This window comes from Patagioenas fasciata, chromosome 4, assembly GCF_037038585.1.
Source record: "Patagioenas fasciata isolate bPatFas1 chromosome 4, bPatFas1.hap1, whole genome shotgun sequence".
NCBI classification, from domain to species: Eukaryota; Metazoa; Chordata; class Aves; order Columbiformes; family Columbidae; genus Patagioenas; species Patagioenas fasciata.
Window position 1 is genome coordinate 10925363 of NC_092523.1, and position 24399 is coordinate 10949761.

Sequence of the window (24399 nt, forward strand, 5' to 3'; positions counted from 1 at the left end):
GTACAGTGTAACCCCTCTCTGGCTTCCACTCTGCATAGTCCCGGTGGATGGTTTAGCTCTGCAGTTTCTGAGTGGACAAATGCATCAGAACAGCTGTGCCCTGGGAGCAGGCACTGCTAAAATGTGTGGATGCTCTATCTGCCAGAGAGCAAGAGCGGAACAAACTGGAGGGGCCCGGTGGCTCAGTGTCTGTGTAGACTAACCTGAGTCAGTGACATGATGCTCCTTAAATAGTTCCCTTCTCATTCACCATCCTCTTTGTTTGTAGTTTGAACACTCTGTGCTGAGCAAAGGCATGCAGAAGTTTTGAGTAGCAACAGTAGAAAATAATGGCTGATGGGAGCGGGATGAAACTTAACTCTTCCAAGTCCATGCCAGTGCTCTGCTGCTCCCTGTGGTGATCTCATACCAGTTTCCAGTGATGATACGGGATCTCACCCCTGCAGGTACACAGAGCTGAAAGGCTCTGGAGCATTTCCAAGTGTCCACAGCCAGCACCGAGCCTTGGGGTGAGTATTGCAAAGACCCCTCAGCTACCACACTGGAGAGGGCCCTGAAGTCCAACTTTGAGAAGTATATTCCTATATACCTTGTGTCTGCTTTGCCAGGATGCATCAACCTGTAACTCATTTACATTCTCTGCCTGCAAAGATCTACTCACAATCTCAAAATAGTATATAATTTAGTTATTGTACAGCTTCAAGCCTCAATAAAGAATAAAGCTGATAAAGAAATGAAAGGCCAGCTAGAAGTTCATCTAATTAAAGCTATTCCTCTTGGAGTAGCATAATCTTAAATCAAGGCACAAAAATGAAACTAATGTCTCCGTTTCTGCAAGAGGTGACCAGGGTATTTCTTAATAATCTGAGTCTTTTCTGGAACGATGAAACCATGTGATGAGGGGAAACTATCCTTTAATTACTGTTCTCCCTCATTTATAGACTTGCACAAGCATCCTTTCATGCATCCCTTTTGGTAACTGTATTTGCTAGTATACCAACAACCTGAACTCAAATACCAACATCTACACAACCTCAACCTCTTCCATACTTCTAAAATTTCCAGAGTCACTACTATGGCCAGGATTAAGCAACAGCTGGTTGAGATCAGCCCTCTGTTTGCAAAGCAGTTAACTGAAACTTGTTTGCAACCAGGAGATAATCAGTGGTGGTGGGCACATCTTTGATCTTATCCCTGCTCATCTGAGTGTTGAGTAAAACGTGTGCATGAGAGTATTAGAAAATCCAGAACAACACATGCTGCAACTTCACTCCCTGGTGAGAGGGTGAAGGCACAAAGAGGCAGATGTCCATCTTCCCATTGGAAGGTGCTGGATGGCTGAGCACTCTCTACCAGTCTCACATCACCTCAGTCTCCTGAACAATGTTGGTCCTCCCATTGCATCTTGCCTGTTTGTTTTATGCTATTGTGGGAAAGGGACAGATACAGAGGCAGGAGATTTTGCTGCCATTCATTGCACTGACATCAGCTTATACCATGAAAGGACCTGCTCTGTAATGCTGTAAAAGGTAATTTTTCTTGCTAGACAACTGTGCAGTTAACAGGATTTGGCCTCAAGTGGACAAAAGAAAGTCCAGTTTAATTAAAAAAAAACTTAACAGAGCTGATCTGAAAGTTATGGTTTCTCTTATGTGATCCTGGCTGGGATCTTTGTGTCTAACTTATGTTCCAAAGCTGCTTTATATCCTAAACATGGGTGTTACTTTATATATTTATTAGAGATATAGTTAATACTATTCACAGATATAAATACTCATTTGTTTAATACATCAATGGATATTAAGAATAATTGTTTCAACCTTGAGTTGAAACGTACTTTTGGACAGGTGACTTGAATTCTGTTCTTCTGTATTTTCTAGGTCTCCATTGCTTATGCTGGGAGCCTTGATACCCACCCCAGATGTAAATACATATGCAGCAGGTCTCTGAAGCTGGGTTGGGTGACTCTGATCTGCCAGTTTCTCCTGATGTGTGAACAACGTAAGTCAGTGACAGCTCAGATTGTCTCTGCCGCAATTACACAGAGCAGCAATTACCTCTACAGCAATCACAAGGAGGGGCACTGGAGGTTCAGGAAAATGAGGGGGAAAATGAAAGAGAAGGAAATATAGAGGGGACACTGTCCATGCTGTGAAATCTTAAGCCTCATCCTGTTCTGGATGCCAGTGGAGAGGTAGTGAGTGGGTTACAAATCACTTCTGTAGTCGGGTTTGTGCAGTGGGGACAGGGCTGCTCCCCAAGAGGGACCCCAGGTTCTTCCTGGGACAGCTCTGCCTGCCCTGCTTTTGTGAGTGTGGGAAAAAGGGTCTTTAGGTTTTGTCAGGGACAGAATTCCTGTTGATTTGGTGAAAAAAATGTGCAGCAGTCTCCGACAGGATGAGACCAGGGACAGGCGAGAGCAGAGGGAGGTAACAGAGGAGGCCATGAGTAGTGGGGCTTTTGTATCCAGTGTCCCTGGCTGAGGGACACCCATGTCTCCCTTCAGGAGGCAACCTTATCTTTCTGCCTACCTGTTACATTGCCAGCTCTCCTAAACGCACTCCAAGGCATTGGGACTGAGGTCCAAGGATTGGGCTCCTGTGTAGGATCAAGAGTTTGGCAGCAGGAAGACCCAGGGGAGAAACTGGAGGAGAAAGGCAGTGGGAGGAAGAGCCAGGAGGGAAGAGGGATAAAGGAGATTTGTGTCTGATGGGGAAAGAAGCTGCAATTTGTCACTGTCCTAATCAGCCAACTGCTTGACTGGGATGACACCTACTCCTCGTATGGTTAGAAAAACCCTCTGGGGACTGTCCCTTACAGGTTTGCATTTTGTAATGCAAAAAACTCAGGGAAAGCCTAAGCAAACACTGTGCTAAATTAACAGATTGACAATACAGACTGATAAATATAATGTCAATATCCTTATGGTGACACAGCAAAATCCTTTGTCCGAGGAGCCAGGCTGGCCCTGGGCAGCGGCCACAGTGACACTGAGTGACAGGAGCGCTCCCTGCACAGGGTGCAGGTTTAGCAGAGGGAACCTCGTTGTGTGGCTCCCCCTGTCACCATAGCCAAAAGGCTCATCAACATGTGTCACCTGGCATGTCAACCCCTGATGTGTGAGTCACCTGCAAAGCAGAATGTGAATGTTTAATCAGACAGCTGGGTTCATTACGTATATATGGAAAATGTATTTGTGTGTATATATATATATATATATATATACAGGTTTCTATACAGAATATTATTAGTGCTGCAATCAGAATAATTAGAGAAATATTTGTGACCTCAGCTCTCCACCCTGCCATGGGAAATAACCCCAAAGTTGAGGCAGGCTGTGGGGCTGGTGTCCTTCCCATGGGGCTGTCTCTTCCCTGTTAGTGCTCTTCCCCACTTCGAAAGCAAAGACTTCAGCTGCACAAGTGGATCCACCTTCCCTCACACATGCCTGACTTATAGACCGTTTTAAAGTATGCCATGGGGGCGTCTAATATGCTAATGAAGAAAGTGGGTGGAATAGCAGGAATTTGAGCACAGCTAAAAATGTACATGCCTAACAATTGCAAATCAGCCTCTGCTGAAGTTACCTAAATAGGTTGGCATCAGTGGAAGGTGGGTGCCTCTACACCTCTTCTTGTCAGTTTTCACTGAATACATGGCTAAAAAAGAATCATACGCCTCTGTATATGGGCCTACAGTTTCAGCCAGGGTTATCGGAAAAGGTTTATATCAAAGTCCTTGAAAAATAGTTACCTGCTTTCCACTCCTATTCATACAGTAGGAGGAACAGTCTCTTTGTGCAAAGACATCCTAGAGTCATTGCAGGCACAGTATTTTAGATATGCCATGACATCTGGGTATATGAACAGAACTAAGTATCATCTTCAAATGGACTTCTACAGTCTTGGTTAGTTTTGGCACCTAGATCCAAGTCTGGAGTGTATAAATGAAGGTTCTGCATACTCTTGTAGCAGATTTGTGTGATTAGGGATATAAAATCACAGCCTGGTTTTGTTTCTTCAGCTCTAGCCCAGCTCTTCTATTGCTACTTTTATATAATTTGATTTTTCAGATCCGAACTAAAATCTTCTGGATGCATTCAAGAAACATTTGCAAGCACACCTGCAAGTAAAGGCTTTTAAAATATATGCCTGCAACTGCAGTGGCTGAATCTGGCTAAAAAAGTGATTTCACAGAGAAGAAAGCATGAAACCATTACAAAATCAGTGCATGCAATGGTGGTCAATAGAAAAGAGAAAACTAGTAGGCAAGATATGGTCTGGTACCTCATCCTGCTGTGACAAAGCCACCCATGCCAAGGGGAAAAAGCATCCAGGAGGTCGTGCTTGTGGAGTTGCAGCCTGATCAGCATGTTTTCTGCCTCTTTGGAAAAGTAAATTTTAGCAGGAAAGACTGGTGTGGGAGTGGGTGAAATAAAGCTAAAACCACAGGAAAAGTACAAATAAAATGGGGAGAATCTTCTTAGGAGTGCTGAAACCAGAGGAGGAGATGCCTGAGGTGTTTGCTGCTGCTGCAGAGAGCCCGTTTGAAAAGGCTGGACCTTCTGGGTGCTGTGCTGTCGAGGGTCTTGTGCCCGCTCCTGCCAGCTGCAGGTGGTGACAACAGGCTGTGAAGCTCTGGGCTGGGGAAGGGAGATGAGTACAACAACCCTCTGTCTGGGGGACAATCAGAAGGTCTGATACTTTTAGCTGAAGGTACTTACAGTGCTGAGCACTGACCCAGCAGTGTGGGAAGAGAAGATGCTAGTGGAGAGCAAGACCAAAGAAGTCGTGTCTGAGGGGCAGCAGGGAGATAAGGAGTAGAAGCAGCAGATAAGAACCAGGATGTGGGATCTGGTGAAGAGCAATGTTTAATGAAAACATGCCAAGGCCAACTTGAGGAGCCATGTGAGAAAACCGAGGAGTCCAGGGTCAGATCCATCTCCACGAGGAGCTGTGATGGTAGCATGAAGGTCTGCAGAGCTACCAGAAAAGTGCCCCAAGCCCTGCAGAAGGCAGAGGGGAGAGGCAGACCCGGTGACGCATTGAGACTGACTCGTACATGGAAGGAAGATGTTCACTCTGCTGCTGGTGGTGGAGGCTACTGGCAAGGTGGTGGTCCAGGATGGGACATCCGCAGCCAGTGTGCCAGTGAGGGGTGAGGGTGGTGAGAGAGTGAGAGGAAAAAAAAATAACATGATAGATCTGAGAAGAGTTCCATTCCCCAGTGAGAAGAGAAAGCAAATCAGTGCAGAAATCCCCAGAGCTGTGAGCTTGCAGGTTGGGGAAGCCAGGAGAGCTGCTAGAGGTGCTGGAGGAGCGTGGGAGGTGAGAGGAGTGAGGAGGAGTAGACATTTGGGTGAAGGCGTATCTGTCTCTCCCAGCATTATCTGCTGAAGCGCAGCAGCACCCAATCTGTGTTTGCTGGATCCCAGCTGCCCAGCAGCCAGCCTTCTGCAGCTGCACTTTTACCAGCCTCGCTGCATCTAGGAGGGGGAGGATGGTTTGCAAAAGGATTTGTTTGCTCTGTTATGGTACGGCAGACATTATGCAGAGCTTGGGGACTGTGAATATTAACAGCAAAGTCTGGTGCAGGAGAGGGTGGACCGAGACTCTGGTCTCCTCTAAAAGCCAAAACCATGTTGATTTTTTTTCCCTGGGATTTCTGAAGCATCCCTGGGAGAGTAGGGAGTGACATCCAGAGGTGTTTGCAGTTGCAGTGCGGCTGTGTGGAAAGCGGGGTGCTACACTGTTTAAGGTTCATGTGAATAACTCAACTTTTCAGTTTGATTTGAGCCAAAGCTTTTTTTTTTTTCCTGAAATAAACAAACAAGTCAAAAAAATGATTTCAGCTTTCTTCCTTTGCACATGCTGTAAGCAAGAGGAGCTCAATGGCTTTGCTGTAGGCACCACTCCAGGACAGAGAAGAGGAGATGGAGGCTCAGTTCTTGCCCAGCAGTGAAGATGATGGGTTTGGATATGAGCAACCAGATTGAGGTTGCACCGTTTCCCGAGACAGGTCTGACCTGCACCCTCCTGTGTCAGAGCAGCTCTGAGCAGCAGGTGTTAGGGGGAAAGCGAATGCTCCCTCGCAGACTCCCCATGTGGCTGCATTGCCTTATTTTAAAGTCTTTTAAAAGTCACTAGCCTTGGAGCCTGTGAGTATCAGCCTCAATTCTGTTGACTGGGATATTTATTAAGTAACAGGGACTGCTGAGATTTGGTAACAGCTTCCAGGACAAGAGGATGGGAATGATCTCAAGCAACAGAGAAGAAAGGAATCCCCTCTGACGGTGACACCAAGGCCTGCAGCATGGTTTGCAGGTCCCCCAGAGGAAAAGAAGGTCGGGAGGGTGTGCACATCAGTCTCACATTGGCACTGAGTCCCTTGCTAGTAAACCGGGAGCAGAATTGCCAAGCATATTTGCTTGCATTCTGCCCTCCTTGAAAGATGAATTTAAAGTTGTATTTTTCATGCTAGAAATAATTGTAATTACTTCTAATTCACATGCACTCATCAGGTTGTGTAAGTGTCCTGGACACATCGCACTTGCAGAGTCTTTAAATCTAACTCTAGTTCCTTGTGCCAATAATGCCGTAGCCTGCAGCTGCTTCCTTTCCTGGCTTTGGGCTTCATAACAGTACATCAGTGGCCTTTCAGTAGTTAAAAAGGAGTATATAAGAAAGATGGGGGCGGACTTTTTAGCAGGGTCTGTTGTGATAGGACAAGGGATGATGGTTTTAAACCAAAAGAGGGGGAGATGCTTCATGGAAAGGGTTGTCTGTCATTGGAACAGGATGCCCAGAGAAGTGGCTGAATCACTATCCTTGGAGGTGTTTAAAAGATGCAGAGATTATGTTCTTAGGGACATGTTTTAGAGACAGTGTTAGTCTAACAGTTGGACTCAATGATCTCGAGGGACTCTTCCAACCAAAATGATTCTGTGTTTCTATGTTTCACACTGAGGGTGGTGAAACATTGGCCCAGGTTGTCCAGAGAGGTGGTAGGTGCCCCATCCCTGAAGACATCCCAGGCCAGGCTGGATGTGGCTCTGAGCAACCTGATCTGGGTTAAGATGAGCTTTGAAGGTCCCTTCCAACCCAAACTGCTCTATGGTTCTACAATCATCCTGGGAGGCAGCACAACCCTTTTGGTGTGCTGCCGCATGACCTTCAAAAGGGACAAAGAACATGGCTTTGAAAGAAGAATACCTTGTTACTATGAAGAGGCATAGAAGTTTGCAAAAACACATGGGAGAATCCATTAGTCATTAGCAAATATAATAATTCTTGATTGGTTTTGCAGTAGCTGAATTGTAGGTTTCTCAGAAACATTTACAATGGTCAGGAAATAATGTAAATATGGAGAACACTGATAAACTGGCGGTCATGGAATTACCCTCCCCTAGTCTGCTTGGTATCTGGTACACAGGAATGAGTGAAAATAGATGCGTGTGTGTTTAAACTTGTCCTTTTTACTTATGTCTAATGAACTAACTGGCGGAAAAAGCTCCAATTTTGTTATTTCATATTGGTGGCCGAATCAGCTAATTTACTTTTTATTGGTATTTAATTATTTAGGATGGTTGCTAATATTGTTTCATTGTTACTAAGTAGTTCAGAGTCTGGTCTCAGTCTCGGCTTTTCTTAATTATTGTTAAATTTAAAGAAATAAAAAACATTGCAATATGGGAAGTGGGGAAAAGACAGACATATGAGGCACCATTATCAGTATGTGCTATACCCCCTGTAGCAGGGATTTCTGTCGGTTTCTGCTCATTTATTGTGTGTTTATTTGCCACCTCATTTTCCCATTATTATGTCAATATTAAGGGAAAAATGCTGAAACTGGGGGATTTTAGCCTTTGATACAGAAGGATTACAGCCTACAAACCCAATAAACAATTCCTAGTCTGATTTTGGAATCTTTCATTGACTTCAGCGGTAGCAGAATCTGGCTCTAAATACATTTGGATTATGTGCACTCCACAGGAAATATTCAATATTATGTGCAGCAAAGTCAAGAATCAGAATATGCCTTTCTTTAACAGGAAAATGGAATTTTCTTAGAAAACAAGAACCAGACTCTAACTGCAGTTCCACCAGTGGGATGAGCTGCAATACAAGCTGCCAAGTATTCTGTCGCCCCAAAGCCAGGTCTTCTCTCTAGCTCCTATTTCCAGATTTCCTCTCTTTTATATATATATATATTCACACACACACACAGACACCCATTTCTATATTCATGTTTATATTTTTATTTATATTTATTTAGTGTTTTACAGAGCCTCATCTGAAATGGTCACTAAGTGAAGTCTCAAATCTCATGCTAGAGTCTTTATCTTGAATACCATATGGATTGTTTCCATATCTTCATTGTTTTCCTCATTGTTGTTATGATATTTGCTCCATACACACCTGATTCTTTTCTCCCTTCATGAAAAGTTTCTTTCAGCATGTTGGAAATAATGAGTCACAGATGCATTGATTTGAGAAGATGAAGGAGAGCAGCTCTGTGGGCTCATCAGCCTGACCCATGGGACGATGCTTTTGGTGCAGTGCCCCTGGTCTTGCAGGCTGCAGTGTTCTCAGCTGCAGCGATACCAACCAAACAGCATCTCCTCCCTACAGGAGAAGACATTTCTCTCATGGTAGGCATCCCCCAGGGGTCTTAACATTGTGTAAATTGGTGATAACTGAATGTGAGAATGGCTCTTTGGTAGAGGGCTGCTGCAGGCTTGGTCCACTTGATGCTCCATGTGCTGAGGAGGTGATGTCTGCGTGCACTGGTCCTGCCGTCACTTCTGGTTAGTCCGTCCCTGAGGTCAGCTGAGATTCCCGTAAACTGCCTGAGCACCAGTGATTGCGGCACTGGTGTACATGAGCAAATAAAAAAGGTTACAGTCGCTGAAAGTCCCTAAGCTCTCTGCTGCTAATTTTATCCCTGGTTTTATTATCTTCACATTGGAAGCCCTGTGCATCTGGACTCTTGACAGAGAGGCTGTGGATTCAGGCATGAACACACGTGAGGGGAAGGGATGGCCTCCCTGCTTGGTGTCTCTCTGCCTTTGGGGTCATTCCCAGCTCACCTAGCATCATGCTGCTCGATGGCTCTATGTGGAATGACATAAAACCAGACCAGTGTAAGGGATTCATGTATCCCAGCTCTTCTTCCCCTGGTTTGTTCCCAAACTGTCCCTCCATGCACTCTTCTTGTGCTGCTCGTGGCTGAAAGATTCACATGATGGCACACGCATGTATGTGCAGACCTTATTCTTCACCCTTATGAACTCCCAAGTACCCAAAGGTCTGTGAGGTTTATAAGAATTCAGCATCAAAACTGAATCTTCAGTTTTATGAGTATTTTCTTGCCAATGAGATACAAAGTTTCTCCAAAAAGTACATGGCATACTTAATTTTCACTGATTCTAGGAAAAGCCTGATGAAGGCAAGCAGACTTTTGTCTCATTATAAATAGCTGCAAGAGTAACTGATCATTTAACATAATTTACAAAAAAACCCTCTCAAATTCTGCCTTTTCTTTATGGCTATAAGACCTGTTCAGACACCTCACTGCTGAACCAATGGAGGCAGTGTATATGTATTAATAGTAGTCAGAGTTTTTTAATGATTCATATCTGTCTGAACCCTGAAATCACTGTTTACTTGTTATTCAGACCTTACTCAGGGGTAATTCCCATCATATGGTGGTGCTTCTGTGGCAGCTGTTGTCACTCCTGGCTTTGATGTCTTTTCCTTTTGCTTTGTGCCAGCACAATCCTATCAGCTAAAGTGGCTCCTGGTGTTGGTGCTTCTTCCTTTTTCTCATATTGATGAATCAGAAAGATGCTCTGTGACTCTTGTTTGTAAATTGATGTTTCTGGTCTTGGAAGCAATTTTTTTTTTCCTTTTTGTCTGGAAATGTATGGAAGAGGGTATTTCCACAACTTTAGGGAAGTATCTTTTCGCTCCCCTTGCTGTCTAGTCCTTGCTACCTCAATCCTTTGTTTCTGCAGAGCTCTTGGGAACTCTGAATGAAATAGCAGCTAATGGCACCTTTTTTGTGAGGGGGGTTTTGATTTGTCTGTTTGTTTTGTTTTTTCTTTCTTTGCACAATTTCAGTACTCTGGATGGTAAGCAGATGTCTACAAGCCATTGTGTAGGGACTAGTAGTTTAAAGCCTGATGTCCAAAGTCACAAATGAAGGTAGGAAGTGGAAATCTATGTTCCAGCTTTGCCAGCTGTCCCCAGGTAGGTCAGACTGTCTGTACATCCTATTTCCATGTTTGAAATGAGCGTAAATAAGACAGATCCATTCCACAAGTCTACTCTGAAGCTTTAATTACTTCAGATCTTTAGAGAATAAAAAATGAATAGAGGCAAAAAAGATTTTTACTGCCTGTTTGCCCTTTGCTGACTTCGGGAAGAAAATTCCAAATGTGCCTGGTTCCTGCTCTTCCAAGCCTTGCTGGCGGTAGGAAAGTTTCATCCATAAACCTATGCATGCACAACTGTACTAGCAAGAGCCATTACTGTGACAACAGACACAATGATGTGATAGCATAGCCTGTGGAAATCCCCTCCAACATTATAAACCTTCATGGAAAAATTGTGTCCCTGCTGCGTTGCTGGGACACTATTGCTCTGGTGTTCTTGGATTAAAAACAACAGCAAAAAATTAAATCCCTTCCATAGATGTGCTAGTAAAACTTCAAAAGGTAGAGTACAAGTTAAGCAAGGACTATGATATTCTTTCTGGCTCTGGGGATTTTGGGTGTGAAGAGGTGCGGTCCCTGACTGACAGGACATGGCTGGCAAAAGCCTCAAGCACAGGCACACTTGTACCAGCCAAACCTGTGGATTCTGGTTGTGAGACGAGGTGGGGCTCAAACAGACTCCACTGGTGAAATCTCAGTTTTAGCAATACCCTCTGCAGCCCTGTTAGAAATGCTTCTGCAGTGCAGTTGTCTCAGCCAAGCACTCGTAAGACAGAGATGGCTTTGCTCAGGTGGCTGCAGAACGGAGTTTTTTGGTACATTAAATGTTTTGTCAGAGTAATAGCTATTTCCTTTCTCTTTAATTTTCCCAATCTGTTGCTGAAAGGCTGCTATTGTAAGTCATGGCTGGGCAGGTAACCATCTGTTAATGAGTAATTCATGTGTCTGATATCAGCATTGATCTGGTCCATATTTTGCAATGTAATGTCATCTCCTGAGTGGGTTTGCTTGGAGATCCTTGTCATTGCTATGCCATGCTTTTAATTAGCTCCTGAAGGAAAAGAGATGGGAAACATCTTGAATGTAAATCATTTCTGATCACCGACAACATTCGATCAGCTCCTCTGGAGGTGCTCTTAATCACTTGTGGAGTACACCAGTGGTCATCTCTGAGGGTCAAGCACTTTGTAAACTCTTCACTCCCTGTGGTTTTGGGAGAGTATCTCACTACCTGGCATTACCATCTACCCACAAAGACATTAATGATTAACAACGATAACAGCTGTGCTTACTTAGAAAACTAAAATACCCTAAAGTCAAGTAAATCACAGTCCCTTGCGAAAGCTCGTTGCTGATTCACCCTCCTACTTCAGCCAAGCCCTGGAAGTTTCCCTCTGCGAGGCAAATCCTTTGTGAGATGAGAGCAAAGATGAAAGTCTGTGCTCCTTTCGCTGTTGTCTTGGCTCTGACTCTGAGCTGTGACTGTGCAAGGATGGTAAGTCTGATTCTTCTGTGTCAGAGTGGTGGATCACCTGTGTGCTGGCTGGCAGGACAGTGTTGCCTTGGGGGTTGGATGAGTGAAGCCGATGACTAGACTGAAAGGAAGAGCGCTTCAAATGAAAAACAAAAGGAGTTTGCTAGATGAAGCCTCACAGCAGCTCTGACTAAGTGGGGGACCTGTAGGACACCTGGTCCCATATGTATCTTAATTTAAAGAAATTGCTTACATCCATGGCCTGCTAGGGAGAAAGAGTGAGAGGGGAGGAAGGACAACAAAAACTGAAATACTTTGAAAATGCATCTCAGAAATGTGTTGACACAAGCAGGTACCTACAGTAGCATAGAGTGCTACCCTGTCAGGCGTTACTGGTAACTGAACAGGCCAGCTTAGGTAACCATCTCCTTCTTCTCAAACTTCTCCCTGTTTTCGTGCCATGACCTTCAGCATTTTCATCATGTGCTTTGTGTTTTGTGTTTTTGTTGTTGTTGTTGGTTTGTTTTTGGGAGGAGTGGCATATATGCTTCCTTCCCAGAGAAATAGGAGATATGTTCCTTGGCAATAGAAATATAATGGAGCAGGGCTTCAGCCTCTTTTGTACTGTGCTGGCTTTTCCTCATTTAATAGAGACATTTCACAAGCCAGTGTTTATCTACTCTCTCCAGACTGTGTCCCAGCAAAAACCACACACGAATAATGAGGTCTTTGCAGAAGCACTGGGAGAAACACAATTTCAGGGCACTCTGGAAAGCACATTTGTCTCTATAGGATGGTTCCCACAGTGAATTTGTGACTCCAACCCACATTCTCTTTTTCTCGTTGTAGCACCACAAATCTGGGGCAGGAAGAGGCTCAAAACATGAGTTCACTCGCCCACAAGGTACAAAGTCAATTCCAGTAGGTTTAATGACAGTAAGAATGATCTGCCTGTCTGTATTCGTGCTGTGCAAGTCAGTAGTAAGCCTGTCTTTGTTTCAACATGAATAAGGATTATGGAATGGTTGTGCCAATAGTAACTTTTATGTAGATGAGAATTTGGGATTAGCTCAGGAATCTCAGGTAATTTTTCTTCAGGTGTGGATTAATGGGAAGATGATGATGGGGTTTTAGTTTGTCTGAGCCAGTGTGGCTTATATTCACTCACAACATAGTGCTGCTGAAGATGTGCAACTCCATTTTAATCAGAGCTGCGTCTGCCCTCTGACTTTAAAGTACATAAGCTATTTGTATATATAGGTTCAATGTCTGCCATGGCCTTTGATCGCTCTGTGGCAGAAGGGTTTGAGTCTCATGCAATTTGCTGGGTTGCATTTGTTTTAATGGGACCTAAACCATCAGCATCCTGTCTGTTCACAGACATTGCAGACTTCCATTTTTATAGCTTTTGTTGTCCTGTGTTTTTGCTGTTAGGGATTACATGAATTGGGCCATTAGTCATGCCTTTATAGCTTAGAACAACAGAATTTGGTGGCCTTTGGGATGTAATACATCTTCTGAATGGATGTATTTTCACAACTTTCCCAACTGTTTATAGTGGGAGGTATCAGAGAAGGTAAATATCTGAACATTTACCCGGTTACTTCAGACAATGAAAATCAGACTTGAAAAAAGGATAGCAGAAGAGCTAGCAGTAGCTATTTCACATTGACAGATAAGGGGACAGTTAGTGCAAACCGAAAGGCTAGGACCACATGGATGCGTTGTTTTTTCCACAATGCTAATAACTGACCTCGGCAGCTATTTGGGATGACGAGTCTGGGCTTGTGAGGGTTAACAGATATCACAAGGGTGTGCAGGAGCCCCAGCCATCATGGGAGGGGTAAGCTCAGGACAAGGAGCCATAGTGCATCCTCGCTGAGAAATGGAAACATGCTGTGCACCCCATTGCTCTCCTATGGCAGTGGTTGGCTTCTGGTTCACACTCCCAGCACTCAAAACTGATTGCTTTTAGTGTAGTGGTTAAATAAGCTCTGATAGGTTTTGTGGTTGTGGTTTCCTGCCCACTGCCCATTCACCCCCCCCTTTATTTTTATTTTTTTTCTCTTTTTTTTTTGGTTTCCTTCATTCTGAAGACTAATCTTGGAGGATTTTTTTCTGCTAGACTCCCACTACCCTTCCTTAGACTCCCGTCACTGATGTGGCAAATGTAAGCTTGCTAGTCCCATCAATTTCTCCCTATTTGCAAGGAATCTGCTTATCCCAAAGGCAAGGTGTTACAATAAAAATTATTTCTGATTTCCACCAATCTTTAAAACCTCCTTTCTTCTGACTGTTTCTATTTCAGCTTGTGTTATCTGGTGGCTTAATTGTTTTAAACAGATGTTATGACGTGATATGGAGCCTGAAAGGATACTACTTCAGAAATCAATTTAATATGCTATTACAATACTACATAATTAGAAATTATAATTGCAATTAATGAATATAATTGGCATTTGCTGTACCAGAAATTGCAATATATTTTGAGCTGAAGCCATCTGAGATTTTATTCTACTACACAGCCCATTAAACTTTGTTGATTCAGTCATTACATAGGATTATAACCCTCTTTAATGCATTGTAAGTTAGAGACACAGAGTCCAGCTGAAAAACCTGAAGAATCTATCTTCATAATTTCTTATAATAACATATAATACATTTACCTGTGAGTTGGATTGCAGCTACATGATGAGCTCTTTATTCTTGTATTTCAGTGTTTACAGAAGATGGAAATTTATGCAAATTTCCTTTCCGGTATGGTGGAAGGTTTTATCACTCGTGTTTATCAAATTTATTTTCCCGAAAGAAATGGTAAGTTAACAGTGCTCATAAATGAAAACAGCCATCAAATGAAAATGTCATCCTTTTAGTGCTTTAACCTTGTTTTTAGAATTGTTAACTTGGGCTTGATATCGTGTCCAAGGAGATCCACGCAGTTCTCCTGCATGTAGTCTTGACCTCAGATCAAGACTTGTGCTCAGAGGAGAGGGCGCCCAGGTGTGGGGTCTTCAGGACCACAAAAAGTACAAGAACTGCCAAAATGTTTCCTCCTTGGCCTTCTTATTGGAATTGCGACTTACAGGAGTGACAAGAGCTGGCGCAGAAAGGGGAGGACTGATGGGATGACCTCACAGAAACCTTCTGCTAAGGGAGAAAGGAGAGATACAGACACCTGCAAGAGATGACACTCCGTTAAGGAACTGATTTGTGTGGGCCATACTTGAACTGCAGCAGAGAACATATGATTTTTGAGGACAGTGGAAAGCATTGAGTTTGTTTGTTTGTTTGTTTTTCTCCTTCTCCATGTCTCTGATTTCTATTCAGATTGGCACCAGGCCCTTTTTGGACAGTGCAGTTGTAAGAGGTGAGGTATTGCTCCTGTTTGTTGGGTAATGATTTATTCTACTAGTGTGTTTAAGTACAGGTCTCCTTATTTTGGGCAAAGGTTATTCTTTGACATATGTAGAAGTTGTTAAGGCATTAATTATTAATTCTGAGGTAGGGGCAGTCAGATGGGAACCATACTGCATTAAGAGCTGAATAAACAAGACTAACTTTGTAGGCAAACCTATCTAATAGGCATATATTAACAGAAGTCCAAAGCAATAAAGCAGGGAATATATGGGTACCAGTAATGTGTGCACAGATGAGCTATGTGAAAGGCACATACTTGCATGTTTTCAGGGTGTAGATAACAGATTTTATTTTACTCACCCATGCCGGGTAGAATTCTGATTTTTTTAAACTAGACTGTCTAATTTTTTCGTGATTTGTATCACCTTTCTAACAGCATATCTATGTGTAAGCGCTGGCGCAACATAAAAATGACACATACCTTCTTACACAAATAGACACCGAGCTTCAGGCTAGGAGACTGCTTCTGAATTGCCCCAACATCCATAGTTACAATGCAGATAGGAAAAAGAAAAGCCTCAAGGAAACAAGAATTCAAGAATATCTTAAGTAAGGGAACTGGAATAAGTTTCCAGTTTGAACACAGTCTTTGATGAACTGTAGCCACAATGAGTTTGACCTTTATGCCCACTTAATTTCATACAGTGTTTAAGATGGATCTTGTTAATACATGACACTCCGTGTATTTGTTTTTAGTCAGGCCACAGAAATGAAAAACCCCATGAATGGATGGGATCCAAGGTCAGAGCACACTTTAGAGCTGACCTTGGACAACTTGCTCTTATGCTTCCAATTTTTTAAAAGTAGTTTACAAGCAGGGAGATGAGGAGGAAGACACATGGACCTGTTTGGATTCAACAGACCATTTCACCTCATGGCTGACCTTCTGGCCAGTGTTCACTGTTCTTTCATAAACTACAAGCAACCCAACGTGTGACTTCAGACACAGAGGTGCCAGGAAAAGAGCTGCGAGAAGCAGTGGGGAAACCTGCTCTATGCATTTTTGTGTGACTTGACCCTAGCCCAGGCTGGACTGACGCTGAATAACTGATCCCAGGGGACCTGGCAAGCAGCAGATGAGGGCAAGGCTTGTGTCCTTCCTCCCTGCCTGCCTGCAAGCTGCTAGTAACAATGGAGATGATGGGAGGCTGGATGTAACCTGCACCTTTGGGGGTAAACGCAAGGAGACTAGGCCAAGAGAGTGCCGGATGATGCACTTAATGAGTCCATGTCCTTAGTCCTCAAATCATACTTTAAGACAAGATCATGGGCAGGACTCTAGTGTGCGCCAAAGCCTGCTCCAATTTGCTTTAATTTTGTTATATGTTTTCCCATACTACATAAAACACAGATATTGTATGCTAGGCCATAAAATTAAGTTAAATAAAAACGATAGTCCTCCTACAGAAAACATTTAAGAGCAGTCTCTATCTTAATACAAAGCTGGGTATCTACTTTAGGAAAGCTACTGTGTTGATTGAAAAGGCTAAACGTAAGTCAAACAAACATGACCTTGTCCATTTGTAACATTAAATGCTTCAATATACATCAGAGTCCTGACTACAGAAACCTCTCACTACTTACTCTGAGAGAAACAAACAAGTTGTATCTTTATAAATATTTATCAAAAACACAGGAAACAATACAAAATAATTGCAGTATTCAAATATCAATCTTCCTCTAACAGTATCTGGTATTGAATTTCCTTTTAATTATAATCTGTTTTCACAGATAAATTACTATTTAGAGGCCTCTTACCAGGTACAAGGATGTCATGTAAATTTGCCTTCTGTGTGGAGGAGAAAAAATTAGCTGGAACTGTTGCTGAAGATCATTGATACCTCCAGAAAGATGAAACAGTATAGGGACAGAGAAAATGGGGGTGCAACAAACACCCATGAGAGCAAATGGGGAGGCTGGTCTGAATCGTGACCAAGCTGTGACTGCAGGGATGCTGCCAGTGCCCTGCCCCTGTGTCCCATGGTGGGATGGGTTCCCTTGAGATCCTGCTCAAGCAGAATGGCTGGAGGAGATTTTGGCTCAAATTTTAGCTGTGACTGGGAAGGTGTTGATATACACCCTGGAGAAGCCTTGTCCTGTGCTCAAGTATTGGATGTGTGGGTCCCCATTGTGCCAGGTTGCAAGGAGGGGTGGACTTACGTCTGTATAGGAAGGGCATGATCTTATCTTCTCTGGAAACATTAGGATTTGATACTTTACCACAGACTGGATACAGTGCAAAGAAGGGTTTATTTTGGGCTAGCTGGATTACAAGCTGGAAAGTTTATGTCAGTCCTGGAAAGGAGAAGGACATGTGGGGTGAGCCAGGAGATACCAAGCATCAGGCTCTGGAGTTTGCTGCTGCTGCTGGTGGCTGCTTTGGTGTTGTCAAGCAAAGTCTGGCCATTTCTCTTGTTCAGGACAACACCTAAAAAAGTCTGGAGGAACTTCCAGACCTTGAACATGGTGACAAGAGCAGATGTGATGGCGGAGCTCTTTGCTTCCACCAGTCTGGCTCTGGCCTGTGGCTTTACTTGCTTTCCAGAATGTCCTCTTATTAAACCTACCAGTTAGGCCTCATCTGTGATACACCATTTTTCCTGTCCATTTCAATGTTTTTTATAATACCACACATGGCTTTAAAAATGTTGTTTAAATCAGTTCCTAGAAGTGGACTTCTCTGGTGTAATTAATTCAGTATTCATGTGCTTAAATTTTTTTTGTTTTTTTATTGAAAATTTGATGTGACAGGCTAATGTAAAGACATTATCTCATAAATTTAGGGAGTAGGCCCATTTACAAATAACAGCAAGGAATAATAAGCCTGTTTGGTTGGTCTGGCTGCTGGAGGTAACATCCCATGAGACTGATATGTCATCAAGTTTTTGGTAAGCCTCCCAGCAAAGAAGAGATTTTAAAAAGAGGGAAGTTAGTTAAGTAGCTTTGAGAATGTGCTGAGCTTCTCCCAGACAGTGAGAGATACATGGCAGAAAATATAAAAGAATTATGCGAATGTGCAAGAAGTCGACACTGAGGAGGCATCGCAGGGGAGGACCAGCCTCCTTGTAGTCACCATGAGGAGACAGGGAAGGAGGGGGCTGGTTGTGAAGACCCCTAGGTGGGAGGACCAGAAGGTTGTGGAAAGCTGGTGCAAGAAGTCTCTATCAGGGTCTCTGATGGCAAGAGAGACATTTAAAAGGGGAAAAATTGAATTCTCCATTTGCTTACAACTTGGCTGCTGCTGGACAGACTCCAAAGACTGTTAATTTGCATATAAATATGGTTTTTTTCCCCCTAATGATCGGAGTTGGCCTGAATTCTTTAGACGTATATGGAGCCCTTTCTGTTTGCTTCTCCCATGCTGCTCAGTGTAATGTTGCTCTGCTAAATCAATCATTAAGTCAGTCAGAAAAATTTGGATTCTTCTTCCCCATCATGGCTGGCACAGATGAAGTGTTCAGCCAGAGATGGTTTTGCCAACAATGACACAAACACTGCACTGCTGAGAACCATTTTCAACTTACTCCTCACCTTAATTCTCATGAGTATTTGACCATCCTTTGAAAACCCATGATCTACTTCCTACCGAAGGAGCACAAAGACATTTCCATTAACTCCCAGCAGCCTCACAGGCCTTAATGCCTGTGAGAAAACAGCCTCTTTCAGATCGTGTCAAGTTAATCTGCACTAAACTACCAAGCACCTTTCTTTTTGTGCACCTTATATAATTGAGGTCACAAAACTTAATATGCATGGCCTATTCAAATGCTCCATAGGAATGAAAGCATTTTAAATATCACATAGCATCTAATTAAGAAGCAAAATAGGGCAGTTAAAATGGTAGACATGCTCTACAATAAAATTTCAATCTAGCTTGTGACTTCTTGGGGTGGAAAAATATCTGATAACACAACTGTTCAAGGTATGATAAAAACATGCATAATATAGATTATCAGGCTCGTTCAATAAAGCAAACTCCCATTTCTTCCAGTGCCATGTAATCACCCGTTTTCCTGTGTAGTGGCAGCTGCTACTTATTATGCTGCATAAGAGCTGGTTAGGGAGGATGTTTTGGTGGATGGTGCGTTCAGATAGGACATGGACCTCCAAGGTTCAACCTTGGTTCAGTCGCACACTCCGTGTGTGGCCTTGAGGAAGCATCTGTCTACCTCTGCAAATGGAGAATGGCAGCTTAATACTCCTTGGTATGCTGTAAGCCTTGGAGATAACAGACCAATGAGGGCAGGGAAAGTGTGTGGATAAAACAGTTGTCAAAGTCGGTCTCAGTAGGATTCCCATGGTGTGCAGGATTCAGGATTCAGCCTGCTGCTCTGCAAAAAGGAGATGTTTTATCTGTGCGTTTGGAAATCACCCCCATGTCAGCAATTTCCTCATTTCATCTGTCATGTTTAAAAATAGAAATGCTCTAAGGGAACTGAGTGCAAAATAGGTTTGCCACTAAAAGCCAGGAAAAATTCCCTCTGTGGACAGTCTCCTGCCTCCACAGATTATTAAAATAACTGACAGGCATAAAAAGTGGGTTGGGTTCTGTTTTTCATGTTTTGTAATTATAAAGGGGACATAATTTATTTGCTTTAGTTTTGGTTTTTATTTACGCCTTTCATTTTCTAATTTTAGAAATAGAAAGTTGGGTTTTTGTGGAGGATTTGTTGGAGCTCTCAGATCCTACTTCCACATCTCATTCTTAATCTATATTTAGTTCGAGAGAAATGCAGTAGAGCATCTTTAACAAAAGAAAGCATATTTTTTTCCTCTGATGTTAAGAGAGTTTGAATGAAACACACATTAGGTAGAAAAAAAAAAAACAACCCATTTTACCAAAGAGTGAAGGCCATATCGTTTCAGTGCAAACATCCAGGTTGTTTAAACCTACACTAAACTGCATGTTTAATTCTTTTCAGGTGCTCAACAACACATAACTATGACCGGGACAGGAGATGGGGACATTGCGCTTCCTTGCCTAAAGACCACTCGGGTAAGGTGGGCCACTGCTGAGTTGCTCCAGGTACTTGGCTCCTCCTTTGCCACTTGCACTAAGGAAGGACAGTGCCTTCAGTGCTACTTGGTGTACACAGAACCAACCTTCATATTAGCTGTTTCTGGGATCTCTCTGTGGCTCTCTGTAATCACAGCATTAGACTGCGAATATCACAGTCTTTAATTCACTCTCTGTTGACTAATTTGAAGCCATGGAGAAGAATTATGATAACGCCAACATGGAAATCTGAACTCCTGCTGGAGCAGAGGGCACAGAGGCATTTGCCTTCTCTTCCCTTGTGGCTTGGATGTGCCTTTGAGTTTTCTTCTCATTTAATCAGCTGCATTTTCTGTCTTTTTGACCAGTTAATTTTTAGAAGATACAGAAACATTTTACATGCTCAAGACCTCAGAATAAAAGTCAGGCCTTCAAAACCTGACTTCCTTGGGAACTGGGCTATGTCAGAGAAGACAAGAGGACAGAGTCTTGTTGCAGGAGCACTAAGGGACAAAGAAAGGGTTACTTAGCTGAGCAGTACTACTGCTTTTTGTGGATCACAGCTCACCACTGCTACAACTACCTCATTGTGAAAGTCTGTCTAAAACGGGAAGCCAAGGTCTGCGGCAAACTCTGCTTTCTATATAAATCACTTTTAATTGACACGCTGGGTGAAAGCACCATGTCACAGGCAGTTCAGTGGGGAGCATGCATCCCTCTCCCCAGTATTACCTTGATTATCTCTCTCTCCACAGCTCCACGTTTCATCAGCTGGATGCTGGAGGATCTCATTTTATAAGGAACATATGTATCTAATTCTCAGTTTATACAGCGACAGACCAACATTGAAAAATCAGGTGTTTCACTGATCTGACTTGATGCCTCTGAGGTTTTTTTTTTTTTGGATCTGCACCTAAATGTTGATCATCATCTTCCTCTTTTCTCCTTTGCAATACTTTCAAATGCGATCTGTCTTGTTTAGTCTGCAGGATATGACCAGATGCCCTTAGATGTTTGCTTCCCACTTTCAAATGAAGGGGAAACTCATTTTCCACCATCCCCTGGCAGGGAGTTCTCTGTCAGGAGTCTCATCGCCAAGCTGATTGCAGTCTACCAGAGCACTTGAAAAGCCAGTATTAGCTGAATCACACTGACAGTCTAAAATTAAGCAGTATACAGCATCATCCTTTTAAACTTAACAACTTTAAATTCTTTTCCAGCCTGGTTTTAAAACAGATTAACAGGAGATCAGAGACAAATGACCTAACCCCCAAACAAGCAGCAATGCATGTGCATTTGTAATGCAAGTATGTCAGGCACGAACATAGACTTTATAGGCAGTTCATGTTTACAAGAGTCAAGTTATGAAGGCTGCACGCACTTATTCATGAGTGCCCTCCCAAAGCTTAAAATGTTGGAAGCTGTAGCTCGTGACTGCTTTAATCCTTTGTTGAAACACTGACTGTTTTGGGGCTTGCTGGCTCATTTTTGCCTGTTACCCACCGCAGTGCTGGATAGGATGGTTTGCAACAAGAAAGCCCCCTTGTCTACTACCCCTTGAGGAAGGGTGTCACTGTCAATATATCCTAATGCCAGAGAGGGTTTGCCCTGGCTGCTTTTTTTTTTGTAGAAAAATAAAGAGATATATGTGTGAGAGAGGAAAGGAAAAAGAAACAGGATGAGTAGCTGGAAGAGATCACTGCTGGCTATTGCAAAGAAAAGTATTTCTGAAAGCATTGGGAATTGTGTAAAATTAAACTAAAATGTCTTTAGCTGTTCATTTATTTATAAACATAAGTCTACTTATTTTTTAAGCAGCAAGTGTTTGTACTTGGGAAAATGTTTAACAGAACAACCAGCCACAGCTTAAAGAGAAAAGCTTTATTGTGAGGTTGAAAGGAAGGAGTGGCATAGTGGCCGAAGGGAATTTCAAGCAAATTGGAGGAAAGTTTGCTCCTGGGGAAGATAGTTAGGAAGAAAGAAGCTGAATCATGTTGATCTTTAAAGTGTGGAAAATATATGATTTTGTTGTGAAAAAAACCAAAACAAAACACCAAAATATTAAACACTTGGGAGAATCTCAACCACTTTATAGACACTTGTAAAACAAGAAAAAAAATAATTTTGTGGGAGAGAGTGTATCCTTTGGCCATGAGAGAGTGGTGAGGAATCTGTGAACTGGGATGGGGAAGGAGCTGGTTGAAAGCAAAGACTGAAGCATGGATTTACTCCAGGCCAAGAATACCATGTGTACTTGGGGAGTTGACTTGAAACCATTGGAGCTGCTTACAACTTGGTGTTAAGCAAGTGTTGGAGGTGTTGATCCAGAAAAATACATCTGCTGATTTCAAGAGAAAGTTTAATCAAAAAGTGTTTATCTTCAGGATGAAGTGAAGCTCAGGTATGAAGGCTCTGCTAGAGGGAGAAATAGTACTGCACTGTATAGAGCCAGAGCTCTCCATAACAACACCCAAGGTGCTTGTTCAAGCCCCCCTGAAATCCACAGGAGCTTTATCGCTGCCTTCAGATTTCCACAGGATCCTCCACTCCTGCCCAGGAGATCTCTATGGAGACTGTGTGTAGTATCTGCCCAATGTGACCCCTTCACACATATGGGCCAACTGGGCAGTGAACATATAGTTCATATATATTTACATATATATGCATAAAAGTTCAATGACTCTATGTGTGGGACTTCCAGATCTTGGGCAGTGTGTTAGGACTACTGCTCTGAATGTCTGGAAACCTTGGACAAATGGCCAAAACCCCAGACTTGGGAGAAAAGTGCCAGACAGTGTGGTTTTTAAGAGATGTTTGGACTGATATGGAAAGAAGAAGTGGGGTAGCGTGGGCTGTGCAGGCAGGAGGAAGAGGCATCGCCCCAAGAGGCACTCTGGGGAAGAGCAGTCCCTGTTCTGGGAAAGGTGGGTGACAGAAACAGAAAGTTTTTGTGAGAAGATACGGGTAGAAAGGCAACACAAGTCTACTGCTCTTTCAGCAGAACCTCAGAGATGAACCCGAAGTCAAGGTGAATGCTAGCAGGCATGGAGTATTTTACCCATGAGAGTGGGGAGATACTGCTGGGTGGCTTTAGACATCAGCGGAGCAGGGAGGGACTTGGCACTTCCCAGTTAATGGTTAATTAATGGTGGGCAGGATTCCTTACAGGGAGATGTGGAATGCCCATGTGCTTATGAGTAGAAGTTGTTCCTGGGCTTCAGCGGGGGTGGACAGGGATGCAGAATACCCTGGGGAAGGCAAGCTGGAGAGACGGGTGGGATGCAGTGAGGGGAAAAAAATGGAGGACTGGAAGTACTCTTGCAGATTTAATGACTATACTCAACAAATTACTTGAGCACTACTGTACCAGAAGATGGTCTGAAGATAAAGTTATGGTTTAGATGTGATGGGAATAGGAAATACAGGATTTTCCTTTGAGGAAATATTACATCACTAAAAGTTTCATAACTATCAAACTGCAATAACAGTAGAAACATTGCTGCCTTTACTTGCTTTCCCTTGATGTTATCCTGGAGTGAAACTACTGGTGAATACACCCAGGCCTGCTATCTGATCTCAATTACATCATTCTATTCTGAAGTAAATATTTTGATCCGTGCAGGGAAACCTTCATATTTACGCTGCTGTAGCAAAGTTCAGGATATACCTTTTGTGCTTTGCTTCAGTTCTATATGTATGTGTCTGTGTTTCTATATGTTGCATCCCATGCTTAGGACCACACACTCCAGCTGAAGGAGCACCTGGATTCAGTAACTCTACAGTTGCCCTTGAGGAGTTTAACTAGCATTGAAAGGGAGAATTTGAGTGCAGACAAGCTGCTGGGCCAGCTCTGTAGAGGGTGTAAAATGTGACGTTGGTTGACTTCAGGGGAGATCTACTCCTTAACACTGCCTGAAATCAGGAATGTCGGATGGCCAGCAAGACCGACAACTTTTGCATTGCATGTTGCCAAGTAAAGCTTCCACTGTAGGAGTTAGAGGGTTGCACTGGCAAACCCTCTCTCTCTCCCTCTCCTTCTTCCTCTCTTCTCTCTCTTTCCTCCTCCTCTCCTCCCATGATTTAGAAAATTCCTTAAAAACCAGAGATACATTAGACTGGTCCAGTTTAATCTAGCTTGGCTTGATTTACTTGGATGTGCCCTCATTCTGCTTTAATTTGTTTCCCTTTCTTCCACCTATCCATTCGTTTTAGACATCACCCAAAAATCCGTAGCAAATTCTTCTGTCGAGGGTTGTCCTTGGTGTAACTGTAAGGAGAGAAGCACAGATCCGGTCA

At 43.1% G+C, this 24399-nt stretch overlaps 1 protein-coding gene across 2 annotated transcripts in view; it reads left to right on the forward strand.

Moving 5' to 3' along the window:
* Positions 1 to 11543: 11543 nt before the first annotated feature.
* Positions 11544 to 24399, forward strand: part of HGFAC (HGF activator) — a 41732-nt gene continuing 28876 nt past the window's right edge. For both annotated transcript variants that reach the window (XM_065837951.2, XM_071808523.1), the window contains exons 1-4: positions 11544 to 11711; positions 12540 to 12594; positions 14408 to 14504; positions 20030 to 20103. In XM_065837951.2, coding sequence (XP_065694023.1) covers positions 11634 to 11711; positions 12540 to 12594; positions 14408 to 14504; positions 20030 to 20103 — 304 coding nt within the window. In that variant the 5' untranslated portion in view covers positions 11544 to 11633. The remainder of the gene's footprint in view (positions 11712 to 12539; positions 12595 to 14407; positions 14505 to 20029; positions 20104 to 24399) is intronic.